General features: G+C 49.6%; 1 protein-coding gene across 4 annotated transcripts in view; it reads right to left on the minus strand.

Moving 5' to 3' along the window:
• The window catches only part of RALY (RALY heterogeneous nuclear ribonucleoprotein), a 139,797-nt gene that overhangs the window by 17,862 nt on the left and 94,307 nt on the right, over nucleotides 1-27,628 (minus strand). For 3 of the 4 annotated variants that reach the window (XM_075768489.1, XM_075768486.1, XM_075768487.1), the window contains one exon: nucleotides 2,674-2,938. In XM_075768489.1, coding sequence (XP_075624604.1) covers nucleotides 2,674-2,929 — 256 coding nt within the window. In that variant the 5' untranslated portion in view covers nucleotides 2,930-2,938. Of the gene's footprint in view, nucleotides 1-2,673; nucleotides 2,939-7,142; nucleotides 7,297-27,628 lie in introns of all 4 variants that reach the window. The other variant, XM_075768488.1, reaches the window with a different exon arrangement.

The raw sequence follows: 27,628 nt of genomic DNA on the forward strand, positions 1-27,628 counted from the left end.
CCTGGCAGAGCAGTCCATGTCCCAGCACAGGGTGGGCTACAGCCATGGTTTCAAACACCTCTGTTTTGTGATGCATTCCGTATTGTAGTGATCAGTTTAAATGCAAGTTTGATTTTTTTGCATATCTGGTGACAAAGGAAGAAGAAGAAAAAAGAAAAAAAAATGGCAGAAATGCTATTAGACCACTTAGCTTAAGAGCTGACCTTAGCTGGGAGACACAAACTAGCAGGATGCTGCTGCTTTGCTTATTCATTATGGTACATGCTGGAAAATGTCACCTGCAGATCACCACTGGCAGTCAGGAGCAGACGGAGGGCTGAACCCCCCTGCCACCACCAGCACGTGTAACTGTCCCATGGCAGCGCAGCCAGCCGTGCTCCTGGGGAGGGCAAGTGCTACCGAGAGTGGGAGTCACTGACAAGGGTTACTGCAAGCACGAGCTTTTCTGTGATGTATTAGAAGGTCTCGCAAGAGCCTTGATGGATGCTGGGGGAGATATGAGATCCTCAGACAGCGTGACCACTCAGATGAGTCTGGCACAGCACTCACGGCACACGCAAAACAATGATGCTTCCCCACAACACTTCCCAAACGCTGGCACAACTTCTCTTCCCATCTGAGCAGCTGAGCCAGGAAAGGCAGTTTCACTCGAACTGCGCCACGCCGGTCATTACAGCAAGTGCCTGACGTGCAGGAGCGGCTCTGGATTCGGACAGGGATGCTGTCCTGCTGAGCCACCACCTGCTCGCAGCGGATACAAGTGGCCTTGCACTGTCAGCAAGCTGCTGCCCCTCGGCAGGTTGGGGACACTTTGCCCCTACACTGGGCACTGCCTTGAGCCATGCTGCCCCACCACGCAGGTGGTGGTTCCCCATCAGCTCCGGCCGTGCCAAACGCAGCCCTTTGCCTGGTGGTCATGGTTTGCAGCTCTTCCATGGGACCATGTGGTTGCACCCTGCTGAAGGTACTGGCTGGAGCTGCCTACCTCCCTGCTGCCTGCCTGGCAGCATCATCATCTGGTTTTATCATCACCTCAGAGGACCCCTCCAACATGCTGCCCATGACCAGAAGCAGGGACAGTCTCTTCAGCAATGTGTCTGCCATATGCCCTGCCCGTCCCATCCTGTCCCTCCTCTCCACATTTCTATGTGGCCATCACCTCCTCTTTTTTTAGGGAGGGACTTTCTACCTTGTGCAAAGACATTTTCTAACCACATTGTTCAGCTTCTCTGCTGGATTCTCCTGAAAGGGGAGCATCCCCATGTTTATACTGCTTCACGAACAGCAAAGGAAAGCCTGCTGAACTCTTTGGTGGTAAGACTGAACCATGAAGAGAAGGCAGATGAGGGACCTGAGTTTGCACCGTGCCCACTACATGGACAGGACTCCCAGCTATAAAACAGCCTTTTTCTCTTGCTGGCATGCCAGACTTCTGGGACCAGCACTGAGAGGAGAGTAAGAGGTTCCTATCATGGTAGACCTTTCATCTCTCTCTTCAGCTAAGTGGGTAAGTGTTGCCTGTCTCTTAGCTGCATCTCCTGTATCTGTCTGGAGCATCACAATGAGCTCCTTTGCTCCCCAAGGCCCTCTTCGTCATATCTACAGACTGCACACACGGGCAACGCCTGGGCTGGAAGCATCCCTGGCACACTGCCCCTCGCCTTGGTCTGCAGCTCCGCTCTCTGGACCATAACAGAAGTGAAAAGAAGTTTCTGGTATTTGAATAAACCACAGATGGAAACAGCATGCTGTCTTAAAGATCAGATCTAGCATGCAACTTTTTATTTCAGAGTGCTGTGCCAGAAGCCGGGTGGGAATGGGCTGCAAATCACTTTCCCGGGTGCCCAATGACCACTGCCTGCAGCAGGCTTGGAAATATCAATTTTTCATTTAAAATACTGTCTCTGGTTCCAATTCTCAGCTTAGGTCTGGTGACAAAAGCTGCTCAGCATGTGCAATCTGCAAAATAAGGATGCAGCTGGGAGCAGCTGGGGTGGTTTTGTTTGTTATTTCTTATCACACAGCAGTGCAGAGGAGAGACTTTCATGTGTCCGGGGGGGAGTTATCTCATTTAACATCAGCTGACTAAAGTTAGTCTGAGCTAGTCTGAGTTGGACTATCACCTCTCTTGACAGGCAAAGGGTAAGGCCTGGTCCAGAAAGGGAACCAGGCAATGTCTTCTACCCTTGTTGTTCCCCACCAGCTCAAGGACAAGGACATGGGATGATTCAGAACTGTGTTTTAGCTTCCACAGTCACAGCCCGTAACAGGAGTTTTTGGGCCACAATGTCACAGCCCTGAGGGTACTAATATGCCTGGCCAGCCTCCCTTCTGACCCCTACCCGCACGGGACCCGGGAGCCTTCAGCCCCTACCCGAGCTGTGGTGCAGGAGTGCTGGTCTCCATCTCTGTCACAGCCATGCCTACGCCTGGCCATGGACCCTGCTGATCCTGGCTGACTTCCCAGCCTGGCCCCAGACCTGCCTTGTCACTATGGACCTGCTCAATCATCACTGGGCTGCATCTGACCTGCTCACCGTCATGGGACCTGACCCTCATCTGCAGATCGATGTCCCAGTTTGACCTTGAACTGGGCAGCCTTTGACGATCCCCTAGGGAGCAACCAACTTGTTTTGCACCTGGATGCCCAAAACGGCTGAACAAATTACTTACCCAGTGTCTGGCCAGCAAGCACACGCCCGTTCTCACCCAGGACAGCGGCACGCGCGTGCCTCTCGTTGGAGTACTGTACGAAGGCGTACCCCTTGTGAACGGAGCAGCCCACCACTCGGCCGTACTTGGAGAAAATGGTCTCCACATCTGACTTCTTGACCATGGCTGTGTTGAGATTGCCAATGAAGACTCTGGAGTTGATGGACTTGGGGTCATTCTTATTCGTGATGTTGCTTGTCTGCACCTTCAATGACATCTTGAACACCTGAATGAACAAATCGGGAGTCAGGAAGGTGTGCAAGAGAATTGCCCTTACAAAAAGGGGTAGGGGAGAAGTCTCCCAGCAAGCCTGGAGCGAGGGAACCAGCTCCTCAACTTGTACTAGTCGCAGCTGGGGGGATCCCATCTCCAGAGACCCCTGTGCATTGGGGAGGCGACTGTCACAGCCAGCACAAAACTCTTGCTGGAAACTGAATTATCAGGATATCTGGGTGTACGCTGGTTGCTTTTAGGGGACAAAACAAGATTTAAATAAATTTTACATCTAAGTAAAAGCTTTACTACTATTATACAAAAGCTTTTACCTGTCTATACAGAATTATGATTCAAAGGGCTGCTCTTTTTACAGCAGTTTGCATTCAGCACCTTTGTTCATGCCCACCTTCCCGGGCTTTCCCCTGCTGAGCATCTCCCAGCACAGGCCAGCTCTCACCATGCACAGGGACAGACTCGTCCCCACAGATCCGTGCTTGCAACCGGAAGAAAATTTGAGTTTTCTGGATGCAAACGAAGATATTTAAGTGGTGAAGCAGCCCACGTGCCCCTGTTTGAAATCTGCACTCTGCTGCCTGCCTGCACATTTCCACGCTGGGCTTTGAGCTGAATTTTGTGCTAACAGGAGGTGTCACTGTTAGCTTGGGAATCACTAAGCCATCAGCTGGAAGCCACTCCAACCACTTCCCATAGCTGCAAGGCGTGATCCTCTAAGCTTCCTGTCTGGGGTATTTCATGGGCAGCCCCTGAGAACTGGCTTCATCTCTGAGGACTAAGAGGACCAAGGGACGGGGCTGGAAATTGTGTGAAATTAAAAGCTACTCTGGCTGCTGATCAGGCTGGCTGCTCACATTTCTGCAGCAAAAATTACAGCTGTCCAAAGATATCGGTTTGATTTTCATCTTCCAGAAACAGAGGGGATGCTTCGGGATCGCTATTGTACGCTGCATACATCGTGTGTGGTTGTTACCTGGGAAAGTCAGCTCAGAGCTGCGGACGGTATTTTATGATGCACGTTGAGGTGCTGCTCTACCCCAGCCCCTGCCAGCAGCACCTGCAGGTACTGCCCGCACCCGGGGCAATGCCACCGGGGTGTCCCCGACCCCAGGCGGTCACCGAGCCTACTGCCCGGCACAGGGGGATGCACTGCTGCTCAGGTCCATGGTGTCCCTAGCGTGTGCCTTGGCACTGGGCAGAGCTACAGTACCGCCTGGCTCTGGGGCTTTGGCTCTCTGGGCTCAAAGCCCAGGTCTGTCTGAGCAGCCTGGCCCACGGGGCTGTGGTGGCAGCTGCCTGGTGCATGGGTGCAGCTCCTGTGGACCTGGTCACGCTGGTCCCCAAGCCCTGGCAGGCTCCTCTGGCCCGCAGCCCAGCCTGCCTGAGTGTGCCGATGCTCTGGCTTCACCAAGCCCTAAACCACACAGCTAGTCTTTCCTCCACTCCTCACTAGACAGGAAGAGGCCTGGGCAAAAGCTCCAACATTTCCTGACATGCCTTTTGTGGTTGCACCCAAGACTTTCAAAGAAGCCAAATCCTCCTTCTTCCCTGTCTTCTCCTGAACAGAGCTTCCACACAGGACACGAAACCTCTGGTTGCTCCTATCTACCCCTAAACCTGTTAGGGAGATAACTTCATTATACCTATCTCACCGCTTTGCCAGGTGAGCCCCATTTTGGCTTCTTGGGTGATGGATGTTCTTCTGCTGGAGGCTGCTCAGCTACCGGCCCCTCAGGACACCCAGGGCAGCTGCTTCTGCCCGTAGTCCCATTCTGCCCGCACAGACAAGCATCAATGTGTTAGGGCTCACCACCAGCAGCTCTGTATCTCCAGGATTTAAAAGATCAGTCCAGCATGGAGGTAAAGAGACAACAGAGGAGACTCGCCCAGCACCACATGCAGATGGTGCTTGCAGCCTGATCCAGGGAGATGGAGTGTTTTAACACTGATTGTAATCAATGAGCTCTGAACGGACAAGCTGTGATGTCCAGACCTCTGACTTTTTAATTTTCAGAGCACAAAGGACTGGACACTCGATTCCTTTCATCATTTAAAGCCCAGAGCATTGGAGATACCTGGCAAGGCTGATGCTCTGCACGGAGGGGGGAGGATGCGATGGCACAATAAATCTTGTGTGGCTCTAACCCCCCTGACTCTATTAACCTACCACTGAGGCTGGAAATGATGTCCCTGCTAAAGCCAATCAAAAAAAAAGTTAGACTTTGTCTGAGTATGGCTTGTTATAGTTTCCCTTTCACCCTTACAGATTAAAAGAGCCAGAGACTTTTGTTTTATTATTTTAAAAACCATTCCTGGCAGACACAATGTTCCTAAAAAACACTGGAAAAAATAACCAAAGGACAGGACTTTTAAAGGCATCTAAGTGAATTAAATCCTCGTATCTTTGGCAAGTGGTGCCCAACCTCTTCAGGTTGCTCAAAGTTCCAACCCATATATAACACTTGCTTAATGCTATCTATTTTAATATATTTTTGCAGTGCAGTCTGGAAGAGGTTCACAAAGGAACCTGTCCCCATTCCTGGTGCAGAAGTGGAGGAAGAGCGAAGGCTGTTTCCAGCCATTCAGTCACTCTGGGTACCCAGCTTGAGCCTCACAGAGTCACTTCTCAGAAATCACGAGTATCTCCAAAAAAGCCTGGATGGAAGCTGCTCCAAGATGACCAGTCCCCAGGAAATCTCCATCCTAAACCCTCCAGGATCAGCTGAGGCTGTGTGGGACCTTCAGAGAGCCTGCACACACATAGGGTACCTGTATCCAGGTAGCCCTGGATAGTCTTGCTACCCAAGGACCCATCCGACCCCTTGTGAGCCCATGGCTCTCCCTGCCCTGGGGTTTCAGCGATGTTGCAGGACAAAGACTTCAGCATGCAGCTTTACACTTGGTGACTCCTGGAGTTTCCAGTTCCTGATGCCCGTATATTCGTTCCAGAGCAAATCTGCCCTGGCACCTCTCTTGCTCACACTAGACCATGTTACATGGACATCCTTGGCTCCACCTAGCTGCTTCCCCTCTTGATACACTCCCACTTTTCCATCCTTGCTTATCTGCCAGAGTTGATGTAAGTCTCCTGGCCATTTTGCTACCTACCTATGGCCCTCCTTTCCCACATCCCCAGTCCTCAGATCCTTTATCAACTGGCCTCCGGGCAGAGTACGAGCCCTTTGGAGCCCCACCATCCAGCTTGCACTGCTATTGGAGGCCAATCATCTGGACTGCCCAACTTAGATGCCACGACGCTGTGGGAAATCACGTCAAAAGCCTTCCTGAAGTCAAAGCAGACATCGCTCATGTCATCTTGTTCACACACTTCACCACGAAGAGCGAGTAGGTTGGTCAATCTGGCCATATCATTTCCAGGTCTGGCCTGGCGCCAGGCAGGAGGAATTCTTTCTCAACATAAAATATAGCACTTCTTAAATAAAATATACCCCACCTCTGTTTTCCTACCCCATCTCTGAAGAGTTTTACTGCTGCTACCGCAAGCCCCAGCTTAGGGACACACCAGGCTGTTGTTTGCCCAAACCCTTCCCAAATTCTTGCGAGCCCAGAAATGTGTTATTTACAATTGCTGAATCTCTGACCAGCTGGTTGCAGCTGCAAACACCAATTACATCAGGGCGCTGAGCTCCTTAAGCCTCTGTAGGAGGGATGTGGGTTAAGCTGCCTCTGTGCATGGGAATAGAAAGGGCTGGCTGGAGGATTTGGGTAGGATGGAGGTGTGTGAGGGCATAAAACACATGTTTTTTTCCCCCCAAATCTAGTGGGCTCCCCCCTCTCAGCAGGTGTAACATGAGCAAGCTCTGCTGCTGTCAATGGATCCTCCACTTCGTGGGTTTGCTTTAAAAATAAAAGAGCTGGATGAAGATGAGGTGTTTCTCAGATGGGCACTAAGCCACCTGATGGATCTTCACTTGGAGAAGGACATCTGTCTCCTAAGGCATCTCCCTTGGCTGCCACGGAGGTGGGAGGGTGTAGAGGAACCTCTCCCAGGTCCCTGCTCCCCCAATCCCACCTTGCACCCTCCTTGTCTGGCTCCTGAGACCTTCCCCCACGCTTCCTGCAGTTGGACCAGTGTGCGCTTGTCCCCTGCCTGTCTCCTCTCCTCCCCACCCTGGATGCTGGGTCCCCCCAACCCGACAAAGCCTGTGACTGTAGGAGCTGGAGATGGGAGAACTCACTTTCACCACCCATTGCAAGGACCAGTGATGGAGTGGGGAGCTCAGCGTACACCTCCCTCAAGCAGAGCCTTTCCCTTGGCTCCCTGGTGGAAGCCCCAGTGGCTTCGGGGCCATCTCAGGACACTGCAGGCCTGTGCAGGAGATGTGCCTGTGGCTGATGAGAGATGGGATGGGGCCACCAGATGGCAAACTCAAGGTCAGGCAAGGTGACGGCCACGCCGCTGGGTAAGACTTGGGAGGAAGCCAACAAGGACCTGACGTCTCTGCGGATGGGATGCTCTCCCAGTGCCATCTGCCCACTGACTGCTGTCCCTGCCCAGGCAGGGAGCGTTGTCCGAGGCTGGGGAGCTGGAACTCCGGGCTTCCAGCACAGCATCGCTCTAAGATTTCAGGCACCATCAGTGATGTCCTCCATTTAACAAGCAGCCTGCGTGGCTCTCATTTAGCAGCTTATAAAAGAGTTCAAAAACCCCATGCAAAGTGCTCTTCTGCTCTTTGCTCTTCTGCTCTTCTCTGGAGAGACCAGCCTCCCTTGCTTTCTATGTCATTTAGGGTTTCTCCTTGCACACAATATTCATTTCACATCACTTATTGGTCCCCTTACTGCAACAACTGGAAAGGACATTTTAATCATTGCATATTTATATTTCGTACTCCACCTAACTGCATCCCAGGACAGCATTGTGCCCAGATTAAATCCAGCACAGCATCAGCCATGTCAGCTTAGTGTCCCTTCCACATGAAACAGCGCAGCTCGCCAGTGCACCGCTACGAAGTACGGTGTCTTCTCAAGCCACCATTGCTTTGATATGCCACATATAAACCAGTGGGCATGAATCAGAGCAGAGGAACTTGGTGATATGTCTGATTAGAAAAATATACACAGCAGAGACACTTATTACTGGCTATAGATTAATATTCTAATAACTATTGCTGTCTTCAGCAGATGCATTTTCAACAGCTATTATTTTACCTTTCATCCCCCAACCCAGTACTGCAACAAGACAGACTTGAGTTGGAAAAGAGAACAAGACAAAATGCAACTAGTAATGGTACTTGGACATAGATAAATGAATATATAAAGGGCTCCTTCATCCCTAGGACCCCAGAGAACACCAAGGACAGATCAGTATGATTAGCCATGTTTTCTGCAAGGGAAACTGAGGCCCAGACAGGAGAGGTATGGGGTGGAGGGGTGTGTGCCACCGGCCTCACCAAAGCTTACAGAAACATCGTAATGACACCTCCCACTCCCAAATGTCCCCAAAGACATAAGGACACTTATGAAGACTTAAGGATGAGATTGTCACAAGTTCCTCCCTCCCTCCCTCCTTCCCTTCCTTCCTTCCTTCCTTCTTTCCTTCCTTCCTTCCACGTGTCCTGTCTCCCTCTGCATGGGGAGGGACCCTACAAGCTGTGCACGGGACAGCAGTTGAGCCACACCATGGTGACTCCAGACACACATCCATCCATCCATCCACACCTAGGCTGTGCTGCCCCAGGGCTCTCCAACCATCCTTTGACCACCATCCCTGCAACCTGACCCTACCACAGATCCCAGGACCGCAGCTCTCCGTGGATTTACCGCCCTGCTTTATATGGGACAAGGAAACTCATTTGCCACCACCAGGCTGAGAAGAAAACACAACATGGGATTAATGGAGCTATGTACCCCAAAAAGTCAAGGAGCCCCCGTGCCATCGCTGAGGTCCCACGAAGCTCCCACGCTTGAGGAGAGGCTGCGCCCGCCCGCACGTGCCCGCGGTCCAGGTGCTGCACTGCTCGAGGTGCACGGACACCCACGGACAAAGTCCTCTCCCTGCTAGCGCTTCTTCTCTCTTCCTGGGACAGCATAGCTGGAAACAATGTCATGGTGCCTGCTGCTGCCAACGTTCAGGAATCCCTTAAAAATATTGATATTCAATCCGGTAACAGCCCAAGGCCAGAGCTGGTTTACTTGATAAGCTATTTTTCCTCCCTGCTTTAAGTGCCTTACTTCACAGATTAGCTGTTTAATTGAGAGCCAGGTGTCTGAAAACCCCAGGGGCCTCAGTCTTAGTGACGAACTGTCAGAGAAGAAGGCGGCAAAGAAAAACCGCTGAGCCCCACCATGCTCTCCTGCAGAAAGCGCTCTTTATTTCAGCGTGACGGCAACACGCAGCCGAGCTGTTATTCTCCTCTTATCACGCTTGTTCACAAAAGGAGAGATGCGGTTTTTTTCATCCTGTCCCTGTCTCCGTCCAGCAAGAAGTTTACCCAACTTGGTGGCTTTCCACTGGGAGCCAGATGACAAATGAGGACATCCTGCGGGGACCTCCGGCGCTGGGGCGAAGGGCCAAATCTGCTCCCTACCAGGTTTGGGGAAAATCTGGCATTTGGGGTGCCGAAAAAAGCACCAGCAAACCTGCGTCTTGCCAGCAGACGTGACGGATGTTACAGCCCATGGTGAGACACCAGGGCTGGGGCAGCCCTGCTCACACGCTGGGAGAAGCCTGAACGACGCAGCCAGGCTCAGGTCGTCTTCACCCATCTCGTATACTCTCACATAGGACAAAACCCAACTCTGCACCACCTCACTGCTTTTTGGAGGTTGCCTCCCTGCTTTCATCCCAAACCTTTAACATTCATACATCTTTCTTGCCACTTTCTTGCAAGGAAGATGATTTTTAGGGAGGAACGGGGTAGCTAACATGCCCTAGCACAAACAAATTGGCATGGCTGCCACACAGCAAGCATCTTGCTTCAGGCAGCGATCAACCCAGATGCTTGGCTCTGAGGGATTTCTGACTAAAACAGCCCTTTGTTTAGCCAAAAAAAGGAGTTTTAAAAAGAAACGCAGCCAGCTACAAGACAGAGGGACTCCACTGATTGCACTGCCACAGCATCACTGATAGCACAGAAACGCACAGGCATTTAAAAGCAAAGTCCCTGCTACCCCCGGTGCCAATCATTCCTCCCCCCAGAGCTGCAAGTAATTTGCTATTGAGTCCCCAAACACCGGAGCCAAGCTAAGAAGCATTAGTTTAATAACCAATACAAACGCTGCAATCTTTTTAATAACTTCTGAGTCCCCAAAAAGTCCTGCACAGAAACCCAGAGGGGCTCAGCCCTCCTCCCAGAGAGCGGAAAGACCCTCTTCGCTGTGGTGTGGTTCAATAAATAGCATAAACTGGAAGGAAACCAGTCCTTGGGTTTTCTAGGGAGAACAGCTTTGATTCTCCCAAACGTGATTGTTAAGGGACCAGAAAGTTATTAAAAAAAAGGGGATAGACAAAGATGTCACAATTATTAGACTAGTTCTGCAGGACCAGGGCTGTCTTTTGGGGAAATTTCTGCTATGCTGAGTGAGCTGGAAGGGTTAGAAAACTGGAGATCAGCTCAGCAGGAGCCAGACTAGCTTGTTGTGAAGCTGTGGGTTCCCTTTGCAAATCTTTTCCCCCCTGTAAAGTGCAACTGAGGACAGCCTGGTAAGAAAGGATGCTTTTGCTGTGGGCAGAGCGGGTCCTTGGGTCTCTCAAGTGCTGTTTTGGGCTGTCCCATCTCCCATCAGACAAGGGGCTCCTTGTATAGGGTATGTGAATTTTTCTGAACACCTCCCAGGGCTCCACCTTGCAGCCAAGTCAGCCCAGATCCGTCCAGGCTCAGGCTTCATCCGTCGCCGTCACTGACCTGGCTCCTGGTCCCCACAGAGGTGCCACTCTCCTCCCCAGCACCAAGCCCCAGCCTCCCTCCAGCCTGGGTCCCTCCAGCCACCCAGCCCCATCCGCTCTCCATGCCCAGGCCCCCCCCTCAGGGCCGTGTGGCTGGAGCAGGGATGGACAAGGCACCGATGCTGCCTTACAGCCCACCGTGCACCCCTGCAGCCCCCCAGACATTTTTGCTGGGGGTCCACTTTCAGCTTGAGGACGCTGTTTCCTCCTCCTGACCATGCAGGGCTCTGCGGGCTTAGTCAGAACAACCAGTTTCAGCCCAGCTTCCACCCTAAAGGTCCTTTTTTCTTTGATAGAATGAAACAGCGTTAACACCTGACAAGTCAGGAGACAATTCCACTGTAACAGCTCTGGATGGGGACTGCCCATAACGACGCACGTGGCGATGCATCTGCACCGCGCCGGGTCGTGGGGGAGCACCCAGCGATTACTGCCTTTGCAGGCACACTGGAAACTCCCGGGGACCCGGGCGTCACAGCCGTATTTATAACCTGACCTCGTTGCCTGCTCTCCACGGAGCACTCGGGTCTCAGTTTGTGGGGTGGGTGAAGGGGGAGGTACCTGCTGCCCACCCTCGGTCTCCGTCACCCCTGTTTAGATGGAGGCTGCACCCATCCTGCGCACTTGGGCTGTGCAGAGGGAAAAGCAAAGCTACTGAGCGGGAGGGAAAGAAAACATCAGCCAAGTCTGGTTCATTAAAGCACATTTGCTGCTGGACGTAAGCAAATAATCCAGACCGACACCATTAGCTTGTGGCAGATGCCGAGTTCTGTGTTTCGCAGGGCTCTGGCAGGAGGGGCTGACTCTGTCCCCTTGATCCATCTTGGTGCCACGTCTGACACACTGTGAGTTTTTCCATCGGCACATCCCCTTCCAGAGCTGCTCCGGGCTCGACGTAGCTGCAGCACACCGTCACCACGACGGGTTGGCTTATGTCACCTATTGCTGAAGCACTGGGACCTGCAAGCGTGGGGACGTTGGCGGCCCCCCGGGTTCGGGTGCCTCTGTGCCAGACGACGGCGTGCAAGGCAGAATTAGTTTCCTGAACCTCTCTGGTTTGGGGTCATATCTCCACAAATTTGGGGTTCACTCCTGTTTGATGCAGGGTGCTCCTGCCCAAACGAGTGGTGTTGAGCGCGCAGCAGCGTGAACAGAATTAGCTCCCTCATAATCTTCCTTCAACTATTCATCTTGCTATGCAAATAGCTTCCTTTTTTTAATTTTTAATTAAAACAAGTCATTTTGAACTGGAGAGATCCTGCCAATCCTTTGAAAACCTGGCTCTCATTTAAATTTCAGTGCAACTGGTAAATCCTTCATAACAGAACAATAAATAATCAATAGCTGCTTTAATAAGCATTTAATCAGTTGTTAAAGGTACAATGGTTACAAAGTGTATCAGGTCAGCATATAGTTTATAGCTGTGGCTTGTAACCATCTGTCCTATATATTATTCATACCTTACAGAAAGCTTAAAAATCTATTCATTAGAGATTTAATTCTTTCCTAATAAGTGTGATAAAGGGATGACCTATGGCTGGAAACTCAGAGCCATCCAAGCAGCCCCTGCAGCAGCACTGCTCCTCACCCTGCCCATCTCCACAAATTTGGGGCTCACCCCGAACCTGCACAGCTCATTGCACACACGTGTGTGGCCATGCTGGAGCTCACGGGGCTCCCTGGGGGGCAGGACACGGCTCCCGTAAGGCAGATTTAGGAGGTCAGTACATATACGTGCTCCTCACCATGGGGTCACGATGCTCTGCCTTTACACCACGATGCTCTGCCTTTACACCCAAGCTGCTGATCTGCATCAGCTTTGGAGGCAGTGTTTTCTCCCATCTGCTTGATAAAGCAAAGTGTGTCCTTGTGCCAAGACAGACAGAAGCTGTCCCACCAGCAGTGCGACGTGACAGCAAGGAGCACCCAAAGGTCCCTGACCCTCAGTCCTGCCCTTCTGTTCAGAGCTGAATTCCTTTGAAAGCAAGGATGTCTGTCGTGCACCGATCAGGATTTTCAGGCAGGTATCAACCTTGCCGGGTTAAATTTGGGTTTCCACTCCTGTGCTAACAACATTGCATTTAAAACATCAGAAGAGTCCTGGGAGCAGACGGGGCCGAAAAAGAAATCCCACCTTTCGTACTGTGCTAGGACCAAGAATTAGGGCAACTTCTGAAGCTGACATGGATCAGCTCCCTGGGTTTCACCCTACGAGAAGGAGCTCCTCAGCAGTTCTGTGACTGTCTACTTGAACATGGACACCTCATTTGCATTGAATTTTTCTGGACTCTGCTTTTCCATGAAAATAATTTTTAAATTAAGGCACTTTTCTCCTAAAAAAAAAAAAAAAAGCTAGGCTCGTCCTTTGATTGCAGAATATGCAACAAGCAGACTTTTCAGGAGTCTCTGCTTCTAATCACCTTGGAAATCTCTTCTGAACAGACTAACATTCTTTTTGACAGTAGCAAAATAAATTTTAAAGGTCAATTGAATCAGATAAGCCGAGTCTGGCAGCACTTTAAGATGCAGAATTCCATGGATAACATTTAGGTTATGTTCAAGAACAGAAACAAAATTCTTTGGAGGAAAGAATCTTCTTTTTTTAAAAAAAAAAAAAAGAAAGAAAATGAAAATGAAACAGCAATTAAATAGAATGTCATCCGTAATCCCACTGGTGCAAAACCTGATGATTACCTGCTGGGCTATGGACAATGCTACATGTATTAATCTAATTAAAGTCCTTTTCTACAGGCATCTGAAGCCAGCTCAGTGTGTTACCGAGATGCTCATTAATGGCTGGCCATGACTAATTTCTTGAGAATTATTCTTTAATTCTTTATCATTCACAGCTTAATAGGAAAACACAATGTTTCCATCCCCCACTCTCCCACTCACACGCAGTGGAGACAGGTTCTCATCAGCCACCTATTGACTTGATGTTCTTTAATGAACAACCCCCCCCCTCCCAGCCCAAATGTTGTTTTAACAGCAAATGATTTATTTATGAAGAAAAGCAAGTCAACTTTCTGGGAACTCTCTTAGCTGTTAATGAACTGGCATCTTCGCTGCTGCTTTTTGCATCTCCCTGCATGCGGCGGAGAGGAAATGGAGTGGTGGAGGAGAGGGGCTCCCAGTCTGGCGGCAGAAGAGCCACCTGCCCTGGTCCATAAGCCTGGTGCTCAGCTCCTCGTACCAAACCCTTCTGGCCACATCTAATGGGTGGCCCCAGGAGCACTCCCAAGCTCCAACGTTGGGCCACGTCCCATCCTACATATGGCATGATGCAGGTTTCTGTGGGAAGGACCCCTTACCACAGGGCAACATCGAAGTAGGGGGAAAATCCAGGCTCCAGGAGGGACCCCATTTCATGCTGCCAACCCACCGCCAGATAATTTAATCACCTGCCAGAGCCATCCAGCTCCCAAAGAAGAGCTGCTGCATATGTCCCCCCACCCACGATGGGACTTCATGTCATGGATCTCACCATAGCCAGGTTCTCCCTCCTCGGAGATAGTGCTGGTGGTGGGGGGAGCAGGACCTGGGATGGGGAACCTTAGGGGGTGCAGAACAAAAAAGTTGCTCAAGATGGTCCTTGGCACACTAACCCTCAGTTCTTTAACTGCTGAGGTTTTTGACATTTTTTTCTTCTCTGAGTTAATTATCAGTTGATTGCCTTTCAAAATTATTTCAGATACTTTAAATAGAATGACATAAATGATTAAGATACGTATCTCTGTAAAGTCACGGGGATGTGGGCTCCTACTTCACATGTGGTGGGATTTGCTGAGATTTGGTTGTCTAAATGCCACCTCCGAGGCTCCACAGAGATTGAGGAGGCATTCTCACCCCAAGGAAAGCATCTCAGATGGGAGGGATTGGTGGTCTTCTGCAGCCCGCACTGATGGGAGAGGGAGACCTGAAAAGCAGCTGAGCTGCTCAAGGTGATCGCTACAGCCAGACCTATGCTGACAGTCATTCCCTTTCCTCCTGAAAAATAATAAATCCGGCTCCCCATCTACTGGTCTTTGCCTCTCCAGCCCTACATGGATGCACGGATTAAAAGAAAGCCGGGTTTTACGTTGGGTACCCCTGCTCCTGTGTGCGGTGCTGCCCTCGGCATCAGTTCATCTGAACCCCACCGGTGACTGCTGGTCTGGCGATTTTCCCACTGTCAGCGGGCTTTGGGTCAAAGCTGGAGATGAAAGTATGTTGTCTACTGCTCTCATTCTCCATCAATTTTGTCATGCCAGTCTTGCATACCGTGATTATGTGTGACGGTTCAGGACTGCCTGGACTCTCAAGGCTCCCATTGATGCTGTTTTCATCCCTTCACACTCTGAAAGCCCTTCTCCGGGACAGCATCACCTTTCCCTTAGCAGCATCAAGCTCCCATAGAGGGGCCTAAAGACACAGACCCCTTTTTTAATAATACAGAAAGATTAGTAACCCATCATTGTTTGTTGATTATGGTCATTCTTTTCTGTAAATGAAGTTTAAAAGTCATTAAAAGATTTGTCAGCTGTGACTTATGAGCCCTTCTTGCCGTAGGGGAGTGAAGCGATGACAAATTCCCTCCACCGTCGTATCATCTGTTATGTGTTAGAAGTTGCCATGTTCCAATTACCAGGGACCCACCAAATCCGTAAACGAAAAGCAACTCAAATATCCTACACAGCTGCTGGGACCATTAGTCAGAGCTGGCGGGTTTCACTGCCGCAGCATCAGGCTGGGAGGGAGTCAGGAATAAAGAACAGTTCGCCTGCGTGCAGGGCATCACCGGCCACCGCACGCAGCCTTAGCAATGTTAATTACACCTTGGGCCACCTTTGGGGAGGTTGAGCAACTGCTGGCTTCCCAAGCAGGAGCCGCGGCTGAAGGGCTGCAGGAGTTGAGGGCTGGGACTAGCACCAGGTGGTAGGTCGGGGCCAGAAGAGCTCTGTAGCCCAGTCAAAAATAAATAAAAAGATCAGCTTGCTCATTTTTCTTGCTTGCAGCACAGTGGCAAAGGATACAGCTAGTGCCAAGCGCTGTGCTGCCTTGTCTGCCACATCCAACAAAACCTTTCACGCTGGGGCAGCCACAAAGTCCTGAAGACAAAGAAGGACTCATTGATCTGCCCCGGTCCTGCCAGCTCACCTTCCTGCACCTCACACCTGGCCCAGGGAAGCTCCTCCTGATGGCACAAGGAGGAGGAATGTGAAGCACGGAGAGCCCGTGCTTGCTGGGAGAGCAGCCAGTGCTGTACTTGGTGCAAGAGATCTGCCTGGGGTGCAGGACACGGGGCCACCTTTCTCCGCCCAGCCAGCAGAGCCTGGCATGGACTGTTGTCTCTGCTCTGGGACGGTGGGGCTGCTTCCCATAGCTCACCCTGATGGAGGCATCCAGTTAAAGTCAAATTTTGCTGCCAGGCCAGGGGCCAGTGGTGGCACCAAGCACTCCCCGGCTCCGTGGGGACCCTGCAGCTCCTCACCAACATGGGCTGCTCAACCTTGCCCTTCCCAGGGGATGCTGAACAGCTTCCCTGCACCAGACGGGCACTCCTTCTGCCCCTTGCCCTCACAGGGCTCCCAAATACCCCAAGGAAGTCAGGACCAAGCTACTGCTCCCTGAATCATGGCAAGAAGGTAGAAGCTCTCCAGGTCTCTGTAGCATCCTCTCTAACCCTTCCCTGCAGACCAGCCCCAGTACGTGGGCTACACGCAAAGCCCACGTGTTGCCTCCCAGCAACGCCCTGTGCTCGCCCACCGCTGGGGAAGGGCACGCACCGGATGCTACCAGACTGTCTGGGTGATGTTGGGGGAACACCGTAAAGCTTCTTGTTAACACAACAGCTTATAAAATCAATTAGATCATTAAATGGCAGTTTGGCCCTCATCACATTTAACCTCCTCTGTGAGAGGGGTAATGGCCCATGGAAGTTTACTGCCTGGCTTTAATTTGTTGGGCATGGCAGAGGGAGCATTCACAGTGGCAAACCTTGCTTTCCCAGGCAACAAAATCTATCACTACAATCTGTGGGATAAGCTTCTCCCCAAGCTTGTGTCTATCAGAGCCCATCAGAGGTGTCCTGCAGGAGCCACACCAGAGCAGGGACACGGCACTGCAGTCGTGACTCAGTTGTGGGGCTGTCACGATAGACCAGACCACTGTGTCAGGAGCTCTGCGTCCTGCATCTGGCAGTGGCCAACACCGAACTGCTTCCCCTAACACCAGCGGAGAGGACGGCTCTGTGCAAAGAACTGCCCTTAGGTCCCCTGCCGTGTGTGACTGACATCCTCACGCACCAAGGCTGACTGTCTTTCATTCCCCCTCCCTGACCACGCACTGCAGCAGGCAGGCATTTATCCTGTTAACCCTATTTTATCCTATTTAGCCCTATGAAATCTGATCTTTTATCAGCAAAACTGGCTGCCTGGGGCTGTGTCTACCATCACCGATCCACAGACCTTGGGAGACTCACCCGAGTCAGCATGACTTTCAGCTGCTGTTTGCTTTCCTTTCTGCGTAGGGCCTCTTTGACTATCACCAAGAACTGTGAGCAGAAACAATTCTGTCTGGACACGGCTGCTCCACAATTACTCATTTTAACAGTAGCAGTCATTGGAAAAGCAAAAGAAGAAGAATGATTTCATTTTCATAACCTTGAGTTCCCCCTGCCCTGCTTGGACGACTTTGCCTGCATTATTTTCATCCCCCAGGAACGCAGACACCACATCGCTCCTGCTGCAGAGCACACCATGTGTCTTCCGCAAGTCTGCTGAAGACTTGGTTTTAGCACTCGGATGCCCAGGGCTTGCTCCACTCTGCTGGGTGATGAACCCCCCCGGGGAAGCTGCTATTGACCCCAACAGATAAACCCTGGGCAACCAACCCACACTTGGTTCCTCTGGGTAGTGCTCATCTGCAAATACTGAATGAGCTGGGTGCAAATTGTGCTGCTCGGCTCCACCGCGTAATAAATAACGAGGCAGTTCGTGCCGTCGCTGTGCCGACAGCCCAGAGCTGACACTGGCTCTTTGATGAACTGAAGCTGATGAAGTTAAATGGGGAATTCAAGATGGTTTATGAAACTTTCATGGTTCACCGTGGTGAGGTTTCAGCCATTCCCTCATTTTCCACTTTGCGAGGGTGCTGGTTGCACGCACAAACACACACTGATGCACCCACAGCCGTGACACAGACAAACCCTCATGATGCATCAAATGGTCTTGTGAGAGTCTGATTCTGGGAAAGGCAAGGAGGAGGTTTTATAACGTTATGAATTTACATTTCATAGAGGTGTCTGAAACATGCCAACACCTCTCTACAACACAAAGTTATTGCTTAGGAACTCACTACTGCAGAATATCAACACCAAAGACATCAAGAAAAATCCATTTTTAAGTGTTTTCCTAACCCGCATCCATCCACAAGACTTTAATTTTGTGAGGTCAAAGTGATAGCTGTTTTGTTCTTTGCAGGTGGAGTACGTAATGGCAGCGGGGCAGCACTTGGCATTCACATTTAATGACTGTATTGGGAACCCAGTGGCAACCAGCATCTTCTCCTGGCACCAGGTGATACTGTGAAACCTGTTTTGATTTTGCAAAACACAACCCCCACCCCACCTTTGCAGTGGAAACCAGCAAATGTATCCTAAACACTTTGGCAGGAATAAGGAGAAAAGAATGTTTACTTTAAAAAATAATCATCTTTTAAAAACCGAGCTAGGGAAGAGGGTGAGGGAGGGAAAGACCAGCTGCTGAGTCCATGGGGTTGGCAAGAATGCTCTTCATCAGCTGGTGGGAGGCAGGTGATCTCCAGGATCTTGGAGAAATCTTCTCTGGGTTTCTGGAAGAGGCTGGGTGGGTTCAGGAGCCTCTTCATCAAGGATCACCTACTGAACGTGTTGGCCCTCAGGGTCTTGATCTGCCCTGAGGGAACTGGTTCCCCACAGAGGATGTCCCACCCATGGGTACATTCTGCAGCTCCATGACACCAGTGCCTCACAGGAGCGTTTGGGATGGACCAGAGATGTGATGGGAAAAAAAGATGGCTTGCTTTCTGATACCTGCAGTGTATGGGCCATCAAGTCAGCTTTTATCACATCAGGCTATTTAAAACATTTTTTTTTCCCCAAAGGTAGAATTCATAAACAGTCATGTTTATCTTTCTGGTTTTGCAGAGGTGTTTTTCCACAGTGCTACCTGGCAAGCTGACCTCTCCTCCTGAGCGAAGTAAATATCATTGCAGGCACTTCCTCCAAAGTTATTTAATTTCTTAACTTGTCTATATGGCTCACGTCGGCTTTGTGTCTGCAAGTGGCTGCCTGTTCGGGAGGACAGCTGAAACTGGGAAGGCTCTGCATTAAGGGTGCTGATCATCCTTCAAGTAAGGAGGTGAAAACCTCACCCTCTGAAGCACCCACGAGAACACCTTCCATGGGAAAGCTGGGAGAAATCCTCTCTCTTTCACTATGATCTTTAACCTCCCTGTCCACATGAGCATAAAGGGGTTGCTTTTTGGGTTCAGTATACAGTAATGAAGATTCCTTCATGGCTGCTAATCACCTTGATGAAAAGCTACCTGTAAATGCAAATTACGGCAGTGATAGCTGCTATATAGAATGTCTGCAAGATCATTAATGCCAATCAACTCACATATATGGAATATACATCTTGTTAAAGTAAAGCAAGATAATTGTACAATAAGATCCAAAGCTGGGTTTATAGAGGTAATAATAGTATCAATAAACTTAGACTTCTTTAAGATATTTGACTTGGGGCACAAGTTTTCATTAAGAAATCTGAGCGGTAAGACATCAGCTTGGCTTAAGACCCGGCTGAACGGGGAAGCCTCCAACCATCAGCACACAGCCGCTCCCGGCGTCCCACCACGGCCGGTTTTTGCACTCATGCTGTTTTCTGTCTTTATCAGTGACCTGGAGGAAGGCATTAAACCACCACTGCTGCTGTCTGCAGGTGAGAGAAAGTTGGGGGAGCAGAGAATAACAAAGACATTGTTCAGAGAATAACGGAGAGAGTGGGTCACAGCCAAACGCATGGCACCGGAGCAGAGCACGAGGGCTGGACTAGCACGGGGAGGCACCCTCTTTTGGGAAGTAGAAAATCTGGAAAGTCCTTGAGCTTATTATGGAAAACTAACTGGCCCCAAAATGGCTGATGAAGTTCTGGGGTGATCAGACCGGGCAATGGTTTGAGGAGGCATTGATAATTCTGCTTTTGGCTCTGGCAGAACTATTCCTGGGCAAAATCCAAGGAAAACACAGACAGTTTGGAGACAGCTTGGTCATAAGAGCTATTCGAGGATTAGAAAATGTACTTTTTTACAAAATCTTTGTTGCTTGACAAAGAAGAATTTACCTGGTGACTTGGCCAGAGGCTGTAAGTGCATATTATGGAGAGCGCAAATGGAAAAGAGAATTTATCAATCTGCTGGACCAAGCCATGACAGCATGCAGCAACTGGAAGATGAAGCTAGACAAACTCAGATTATAAACAAGGTACAAATGTTTAACACTCTGGGTAATCAGCCTGAGAGATTACTTGTTTTGATAGATTCTCTATTTTTTTTAAAGCAAGGTGGATTATTTTCCTAAAAAATCTGCTACTGTTTACATGTTAGTTCAATATGGATTTCAGGGCAGTCCCAGGGCCTGATTTATATAGATGGTCAGATCAAGGGATAATTTGACTTAATAAATTTATTCAGCACCTTATTGTACACATGACTGCTCATGCACATGCTGCATTTATTTCCCTTCAGTTTCACTGCCAGAGGAGTTCTCCTCCCTTTGCCACCACCTGGACATGCTGTCAGAAGCAGGAGGTGATCTGGTTGCCAAGAAAAATAGCAGATCCTGGACTTACAAGAACAGATTTCAGTTTGTTCAGGGATCTGCTTGGTGGAATCCCATGGGAGTCTGCTCTGGGAGCCCAAGGAGCCCACAGCAACTGGGTCATCTTCAAGGACACCTGTCTCGAAGCACAAGAATGGCCCGTTCTGATGACAGTCAGGCAGGCATGGCCAGAGACCAGCATGGGTGAACAGCAAACTCCTAACTGAGCTTCTTCCTACACAAAAAGGCAGAACCCAGAAGGTGGAAGCAGGGCTGGCCACCCAGGAGGATTACGGAAACGTTGTCTTGCCACTACCATTTCACCTCCATCTTTATTTCCCTTTGGTGAATCATTATATGTGCAGACAGATCTAATGATGCTGCTGAAGGACATCAAGCCAGGAGGGAAAGGAGACATTGCAACACAGGGCTGTTACTCAAAGAACAGGGGAGTAAGTTGGGAGGAGGGTCTCTTGAGCTAGCATGACTAACCTCAGGAGTAGATGTATGTGGAATGAGATGTACCTAAGTGAGTTGGTGAAAGCGTGGTGCACCTTCCCACTGCCAGCATCCCCGCTGCCAGAGAAAGCCCAAAGCTCTGACAGCTCCAGGGCTGCCAGTCTCAGCTGCTCGAGGAGCTGCCCCTCCTGGCTAATTCTTGGTGTAAGAACTCCCCTTGGCTGCTTAAAGAAGCTCCTACAGGATAACGGGACCTTACAACTGGCCCTCTTGCACAGCCGACATGGCATGAAGGATGGCCTCCAGCTCAAGGAGATATGAAAGGCAGGTGGCAATTTGCAACCTGCCCAGCAGCTTACTAAGAGATGGCAATGTCCCCATCAAGGCAACCATTCCTCATCCCCCCATTGTGACTCTGGTGCTTCCTTGTCATACTTGTGTTTCTTTGACATGTCACCTGCAACCTGCCAGAGCACGGCCAGTCAAGATTGGCTTGATGCAAGGGACCTTCCTTGCTCGGGAAAAATTCCCTAGAATTTGGGACTGAGCTTTTCTAAAACAAAGGTCTACCATTGCCAAACCAAAGGGCTGCGTGGACTCCTGCAGAAGCTACATGGCTCAGCCATGGACTAGACAATTCATCCCTTTGGCATATTTCAGGTCTACTCTTCTGAATTAGTTGTCCTTCTGGGCAACAAACCACTTCTGGAAATTCCACTATTCACTCTATTTAATTCACCAATTTAAGCCTCTGGGAAACACAGTGTAGCTGAATGAGGAGGAGATGGGCAAATACAGGCATTAACTAGGTACAGATGTAAAAATTACAGCCAAGCTCAAATTTGGCCACCTTGATGCTCTGCATAGATTCTGCCTTGAGCTTGTCACTTGGAATTTGCTATCCACTGAGGGCAGCAAGCAGTACTGTCCCTGGCCCCTGTTGGTGCTATACAGTGAAGGAGATGGATGGTCCATCTTGGACGCGCTGTGATGGAGATGGGTAAACTCCCAGATGATGGGAGAGGACAGGGATTCACGGCAGGTTTAGAAAGAGAACTCTTTCTTCTTAACGGGCTTTCAACTCGTGAAACCATTCTCTCACACATTTGGCACTGCCTTTCCTTGATCTGCCTTCAGCAGTCGGGTAATGTGTCACTGCAGAGCTACCTGGAGCATGGAGCAGGAGGGCATTACATAGGAATTTGGTGAGATTTCCACACCTTTACAAAGCTTCCTGCTGCCTGGACTTTCCTGACTAGAAAGATTAAAGGGATTAGAAGCTTACAAATGATGAGGCAGGGAAGTGAAGGGCTTTAGAAAAGACCAAGGTCTTAATTTAAAAAATGAATGGAGTGAGGATTTTCTCCCACAGGAAAGTGGGAAAATTTATTCTGAAGCAAGGTCATTTGACCAGTAAAATGATTGGCTCATCCCATGTGAAAGTACTAATGTATATTTTATACGATGCAGAGACAAAGGCATCTCTCATTTGTTCCTCTACAAATTATGTGAAGAGAGCGAATGGGGTTAGTAGGATGAGTAGAGAATATGTTTTTATGAACACAACAAAACACTGCCAGAGTAAAGCTGGGAAGCATTTTTCCAGATGAGTAGTTCATTGACTAAAACTTATATTTTGGGGTAGGCTGAACACTACTCCCAAAGCAAGCAAACCATCCCACTGGAGCACTTGGAGACGGAATGAAGTGCAGATATCTTATTTTCCACAGATATATGGGCAGCGTTTAGTTCAGCATTGGCAACACCCTGCTGAGCTCTCTCCTTGCTTTCACCCCCCATTCCTGCCCCCGGGAGGGTTGTGCTATTTTGCACACTAACTGGTTGGTTGGGCCAGGTTAGTATCGAGCCCTGGTTAAAACAAAATTTAACTGAGCCTGTAAAAGCAGGGGGTGGAAAGAGCTCTTGAAGGCTTTCCAAAGTGGAGTTTACAAGTCAATAATATGTTCTTCCCTTTCCATTCTCCCCAGGCACAGATCCGTCAGAGAAGGAAAGGGCAGGATGGGTGGTGCTGAGCAGCCGGCAGAGGCTGGAGGATCCCTGCCTTGGGTACAGGCTCCTAGAAGACATCCTCCCCAGGCTTGTTTCTGCAGGTTTCTCCTTGGCCCTGAATGCAGCTCCTGCAGAAGGAGAAGCACTTCCCAGTGTAGGTCTTTCCCTGCTGGCTTTTTCAAGCATGGTTTTCTCCATCCTCAGTCCCCTCTGTCTTGTGCACCCCAGATAATTTTGTAACGCCAGGAAGCCAGGCAGTATGTGCCTCCAGGGAAGCCTCATCCTCATGGGTTTGTGGAGACAAAGATGGTAAGATGCTCCTCTGAATTACTCCAAGGGCTGGATCAGGAGGAGGAAAGGTGGCACATCATGGCCAGGCAAAAAGCCTTTTAAAATGATTTTTGATGTATCCAGCTGTAACCAACTTATCCCCCGCAGAGCAGAGCAGGACCGGAGTCACACATTACTTCTGCTAGTAAAAAACACCCAAAGTCCAGATACTCTGGTGCAGAGTAAGCGCTAAACATGACATCAAAAGGAAAGTTAGCAAGTGAGAAGGATTTGGCTTTCTATAATTAACCTTGTGTCACTTCTGAATAGCATTGTTCTAATGCAGATACAGCCAGATTTTCATCAGACAGCCTCTACATCCTCAACCTGGTTGATCCGACCTTCTACTACCCACGTGGCTAACACAGCATTAAGCCTCTTCCTGGTGCAAACCATAGGTATGCGCAATTCCACCGAGGAACACACCCGCCTACTGATGGTCACAGACAGCACCAACACTAAAAGTGGCTCCAGTCCCTCAGCACTTCGAAGGTCACGCTGGCAGCAAGCGCTCCTTGGCCCACCGCTGTGTACCAACATAACCAACCCCTTGCAAACAGGTCATTTAGGTTTTGTTTTAAAGTAGCAACAGGGGTGCAGAGAGGTGTAAATTGTGACATAAAAAGAAATGTCTCCATGATTTTAGGGTTGCAGCTAATATTTTTATGTAGTTCAGCCTCCCCTGCAGTGTCATAAACGATAATGAAAATAGGTCCATTGCAGAGGGTATGAACTGAAGTATTAAACCTGTTAACCTACTTATATTTCAAAAAACCTATGCAAAGTTAAAAGAAATTAAGACAGATTAGGGCTGTTAAAGGAAATTCAACAGTTTCAGGTGTTTCAGTTAAATTACAAAATCGCAGCTATAACACCTAGAATGTGGGCAGCAAAGATGCTCCACTGGGGTTTCCGGTTCCCAATAGCCAGACCGTGGCCATAAGGTCTTTGGAGTCAGATTGTCCCTTGGTTCACTTGCACTATGCCACACACAATGGGGCCGTATTTCCTAATCTGATCTGTAGTTCACTCCTGCAGAAAAATCAATAATCACTGCAATCACACCCTAGCAGTGCTCCTGGTTTGTCTCTCTCTGATCACCCTGATTTTGGAGGTGGTGTAACTTTGCTACTTTCTGTGACTCACTACTGATTTATTTCTAGGGTTGTCACCTCTTGCTTTCCAAATGGCCTCCGGCTGTCGCAGAGCACTTGCTGGTGCACTTGCGTGGCAGTGTGAAGGTGGTGGTCTTCCACCCCAGGGTGCCGGGGGGCTCTGCCTTCAGAGGGGCAGCACCCCGCATCACATTGCAAGTGAGATGAACACGAGTGTCCCCGTTTCAAGTGCCAGGTGGCCCCGACCCTCACTGGCTGAGCGCAGAGTCCGCTTCTCCCTTGGGTGCAAGCCCTGGGGGTGGCTCTCGTACCTCTCTGATTCTCAACGTGCCCTGGGTGTGGGCACAGACCCTGCTCACTGCCAGCCGTGCCCAGTCGTGCCCCGTGCAGAGAGCCAGCCCCAGCCTGAGCAGAGAAATGCCACTGATTCAGAGAAATGCTCCTGCTTGGGGAGGCTGGTTTTAACAGCAATGGCAGTGTGACTTGACAGAGCACTTTTAAAACTTTCCATGCTTTGGGTGAGATTTACAGAGCACTGAGCGCAGGAAAGTATTTATTGTGGAGCAGAGGCGACAGTGAACCTAGAGAGTGCGGGACATGGGAAGGAAGGCAGCATGATTCATCAGTGGGGAAGAGCAAGACAACTTATCTGTTTTCTGCAATTCCACCTACAGCCAAGAAAAATGAGCCATCGTAACAGAAATTATGTGTGACAGGGAAGGACAAACCACTCTAATCAAAACAACAGCGGTTCAGATAACTCCTGGAAGAACCCTGCCACAGGCACCCGACTCCATTTGGAGGTTGATATTGGGCTGGGAGGATGCTCCTGGCAGGACAACGAGGCACAGGCACTGCAACACCCTCACCTCCTCCAGGAGGGATAAATAAGTACTCAAAAATCAAGCAATGCACCTCCAGAACATTGATTCTCCGGTGCTAATATCTTCCAGCTCTCTGCTACAAAGCCAAGGCAATTTGATTTAAGCCAAAATATAATAAATAAATGAGAACTTCCCAACTGTAGGGTGAGGGCGAAGAGGAGGCTGAGGAGGAAATATGGAAGCAACGAAAACAAAAGATAATAATGCAAGTCACTGAGAATGACTGGCTCCTAGGAATGCTTGAAATGGCTCCCGAAGGCAAAACTTTCCTCTGGGTCTCCAATGCACTGTTTATTTTCCTCAAGTGAAATGTGAACCTCAGGTCAACAGCATCACCTTGAAGCTCCTCGCAAGTTAGCTGACTCCTGAGACGTAAAGAACTCCTTTCTGCCACTGTGTTGGCAGAGATCAAACCTCAGACCCAGAGGGTTTTATCTTCTTGTGGTGGAAGGAGAGGATACGTTATCAGTCCGAACTACATTTGCAGTTAGGCAACAACCCCTACTTGGAGGCTAGTTAGTAGCCCCTGTTTAAAACTTGATTGTGGAACAGGTTCAGAGAAGATCCAAGATCCAGGAGATGACTATTTAACTAGAGATCCAGATCTCCATTCAGATCATACAAACTCAGACACCACCCGAGTCTAAATCAGACCATTTGGAAAGGTCACAGTGATTTTGATGCTGAAATTTATCCTTATGTTTCGAGTCTGTTTAACTTCAGCTATTCCAGAAACCAGCTGGATCTTAAGTCTGTTTGATTGCTCCTGGAGAAAGTGAAGAACCAAGCAGACCACGCTTTGTGGGGAGAGAGAATTTTCTTCAACAAGGCCAAGTGCCAGGTCCTGCACTTGGGTCACAACAACCCCATGCAACGCTACAGGCTTGGGGCAGAGCGGCTGGAAAGCTCCCCGTCGGAAAAGGACCTGGGGGCGTTGGTCAACAGCCGGCTGGATATGAGCCAGCAGTGTACCCAGGTGGCCAAGAAGGCCAACAGCATCCTGGCTTGTATCAGACATAGTGTGGCCAGCAGGACCAGGGCAGTGACCGTCCCCCTGTACTGGGCACTGGTGAGGCTGCACCTCGGGTGTGGTGTTCAGCTTTTTTAAAGACATATTGAGGCTCAATTCTCAAGCTTTTCACCATGACAGGTGAGAAATACACTACTACTTCTTAAAAATTGAAACGAAGATGTTCACAACTGATATCCCTGTAAGAACTGAAGTTTTAAGAGAACAAGACTTGAAGGCCCATGGTAAAACCACAAGGGCTGGCAAACCCACAGGAGACTGAGGCTGTGGCATGGCACTCCTCTTCCCTTTAGGTAATTTATTCTAGAACTGAAATAATTTATCCATAAAACAAATGCTGCTTCTAATAGAACGTTATTATTAAAAAGTCCCCCCTCCCGAACACACAATTCTCATGACTATAATTCTAATAAAATGATGAAAATATTAATGAAGATACAAGAGATAGAAACTACTGGCAATCCAAGCAGCAAGACAGCATCAGTCAAGAAGCATATTGTACACTTTCCAAAAAGTGGAGTCCCAATGATAGATCTTTATCTCGGAGAATTCATTTCCAGTTTGAAAAAAAGAGATCTTAGAGCCCACTGCAAAGGCGAGGCAAGCTTTAGGCCCTGCAACTGCACATCTCAGGGACCTCCAAATTTATTGGACTCGCTGTGTGTGAACACAGAACCTGGGGCATACAATGTACCTCCCGTGTAGCTGCAGTTGTACCTGCTGAGTGCTCGCCATTTGCAGGTCCTCCTCAGGTGTGCAGACAGGGGCCAGGAGTTAGGACAGCACGTTTGTGGTATAAAAACATGTTAAGTAGACAAGATGCAGGGAGTAACCCTTTTGTCAGGCAACAGCAGGGAAACCTCGTGTCCTAAAGTTTTAGGGAACTGCTGTGGTCCTGTGCTGGTGATGAGGGAAAAAGCAGGCAGGAGAGTTGTGCTGGGAAGAAGAAATAAGCTGGTGAATAGTGGAAAATAAGAGTTCAAAGAGAGTTCAGTTATGTAGTTCCCACTCTAGAGTGCTCATATGGCATCCTCTGGAGAGATGGCAGAGCAAGACTGAAGTGAGAGCAGCCAAGGCGAAGGAAGAGGAAGGCTCTCACTGTTCTCCTTG

This window comes from Balearica regulorum, chromosome 16 (genome assembly GCF_011004875.1).
Source record: "Balearica regulorum gibbericeps isolate bBalReg1 chromosome 16, bBalReg1.pri, whole genome shotgun sequence".
NCBI lineage: Eukaryota > Metazoa > Chordata > Aves > Gruiformes > Gruidae > Balearica > Balearica regulorum.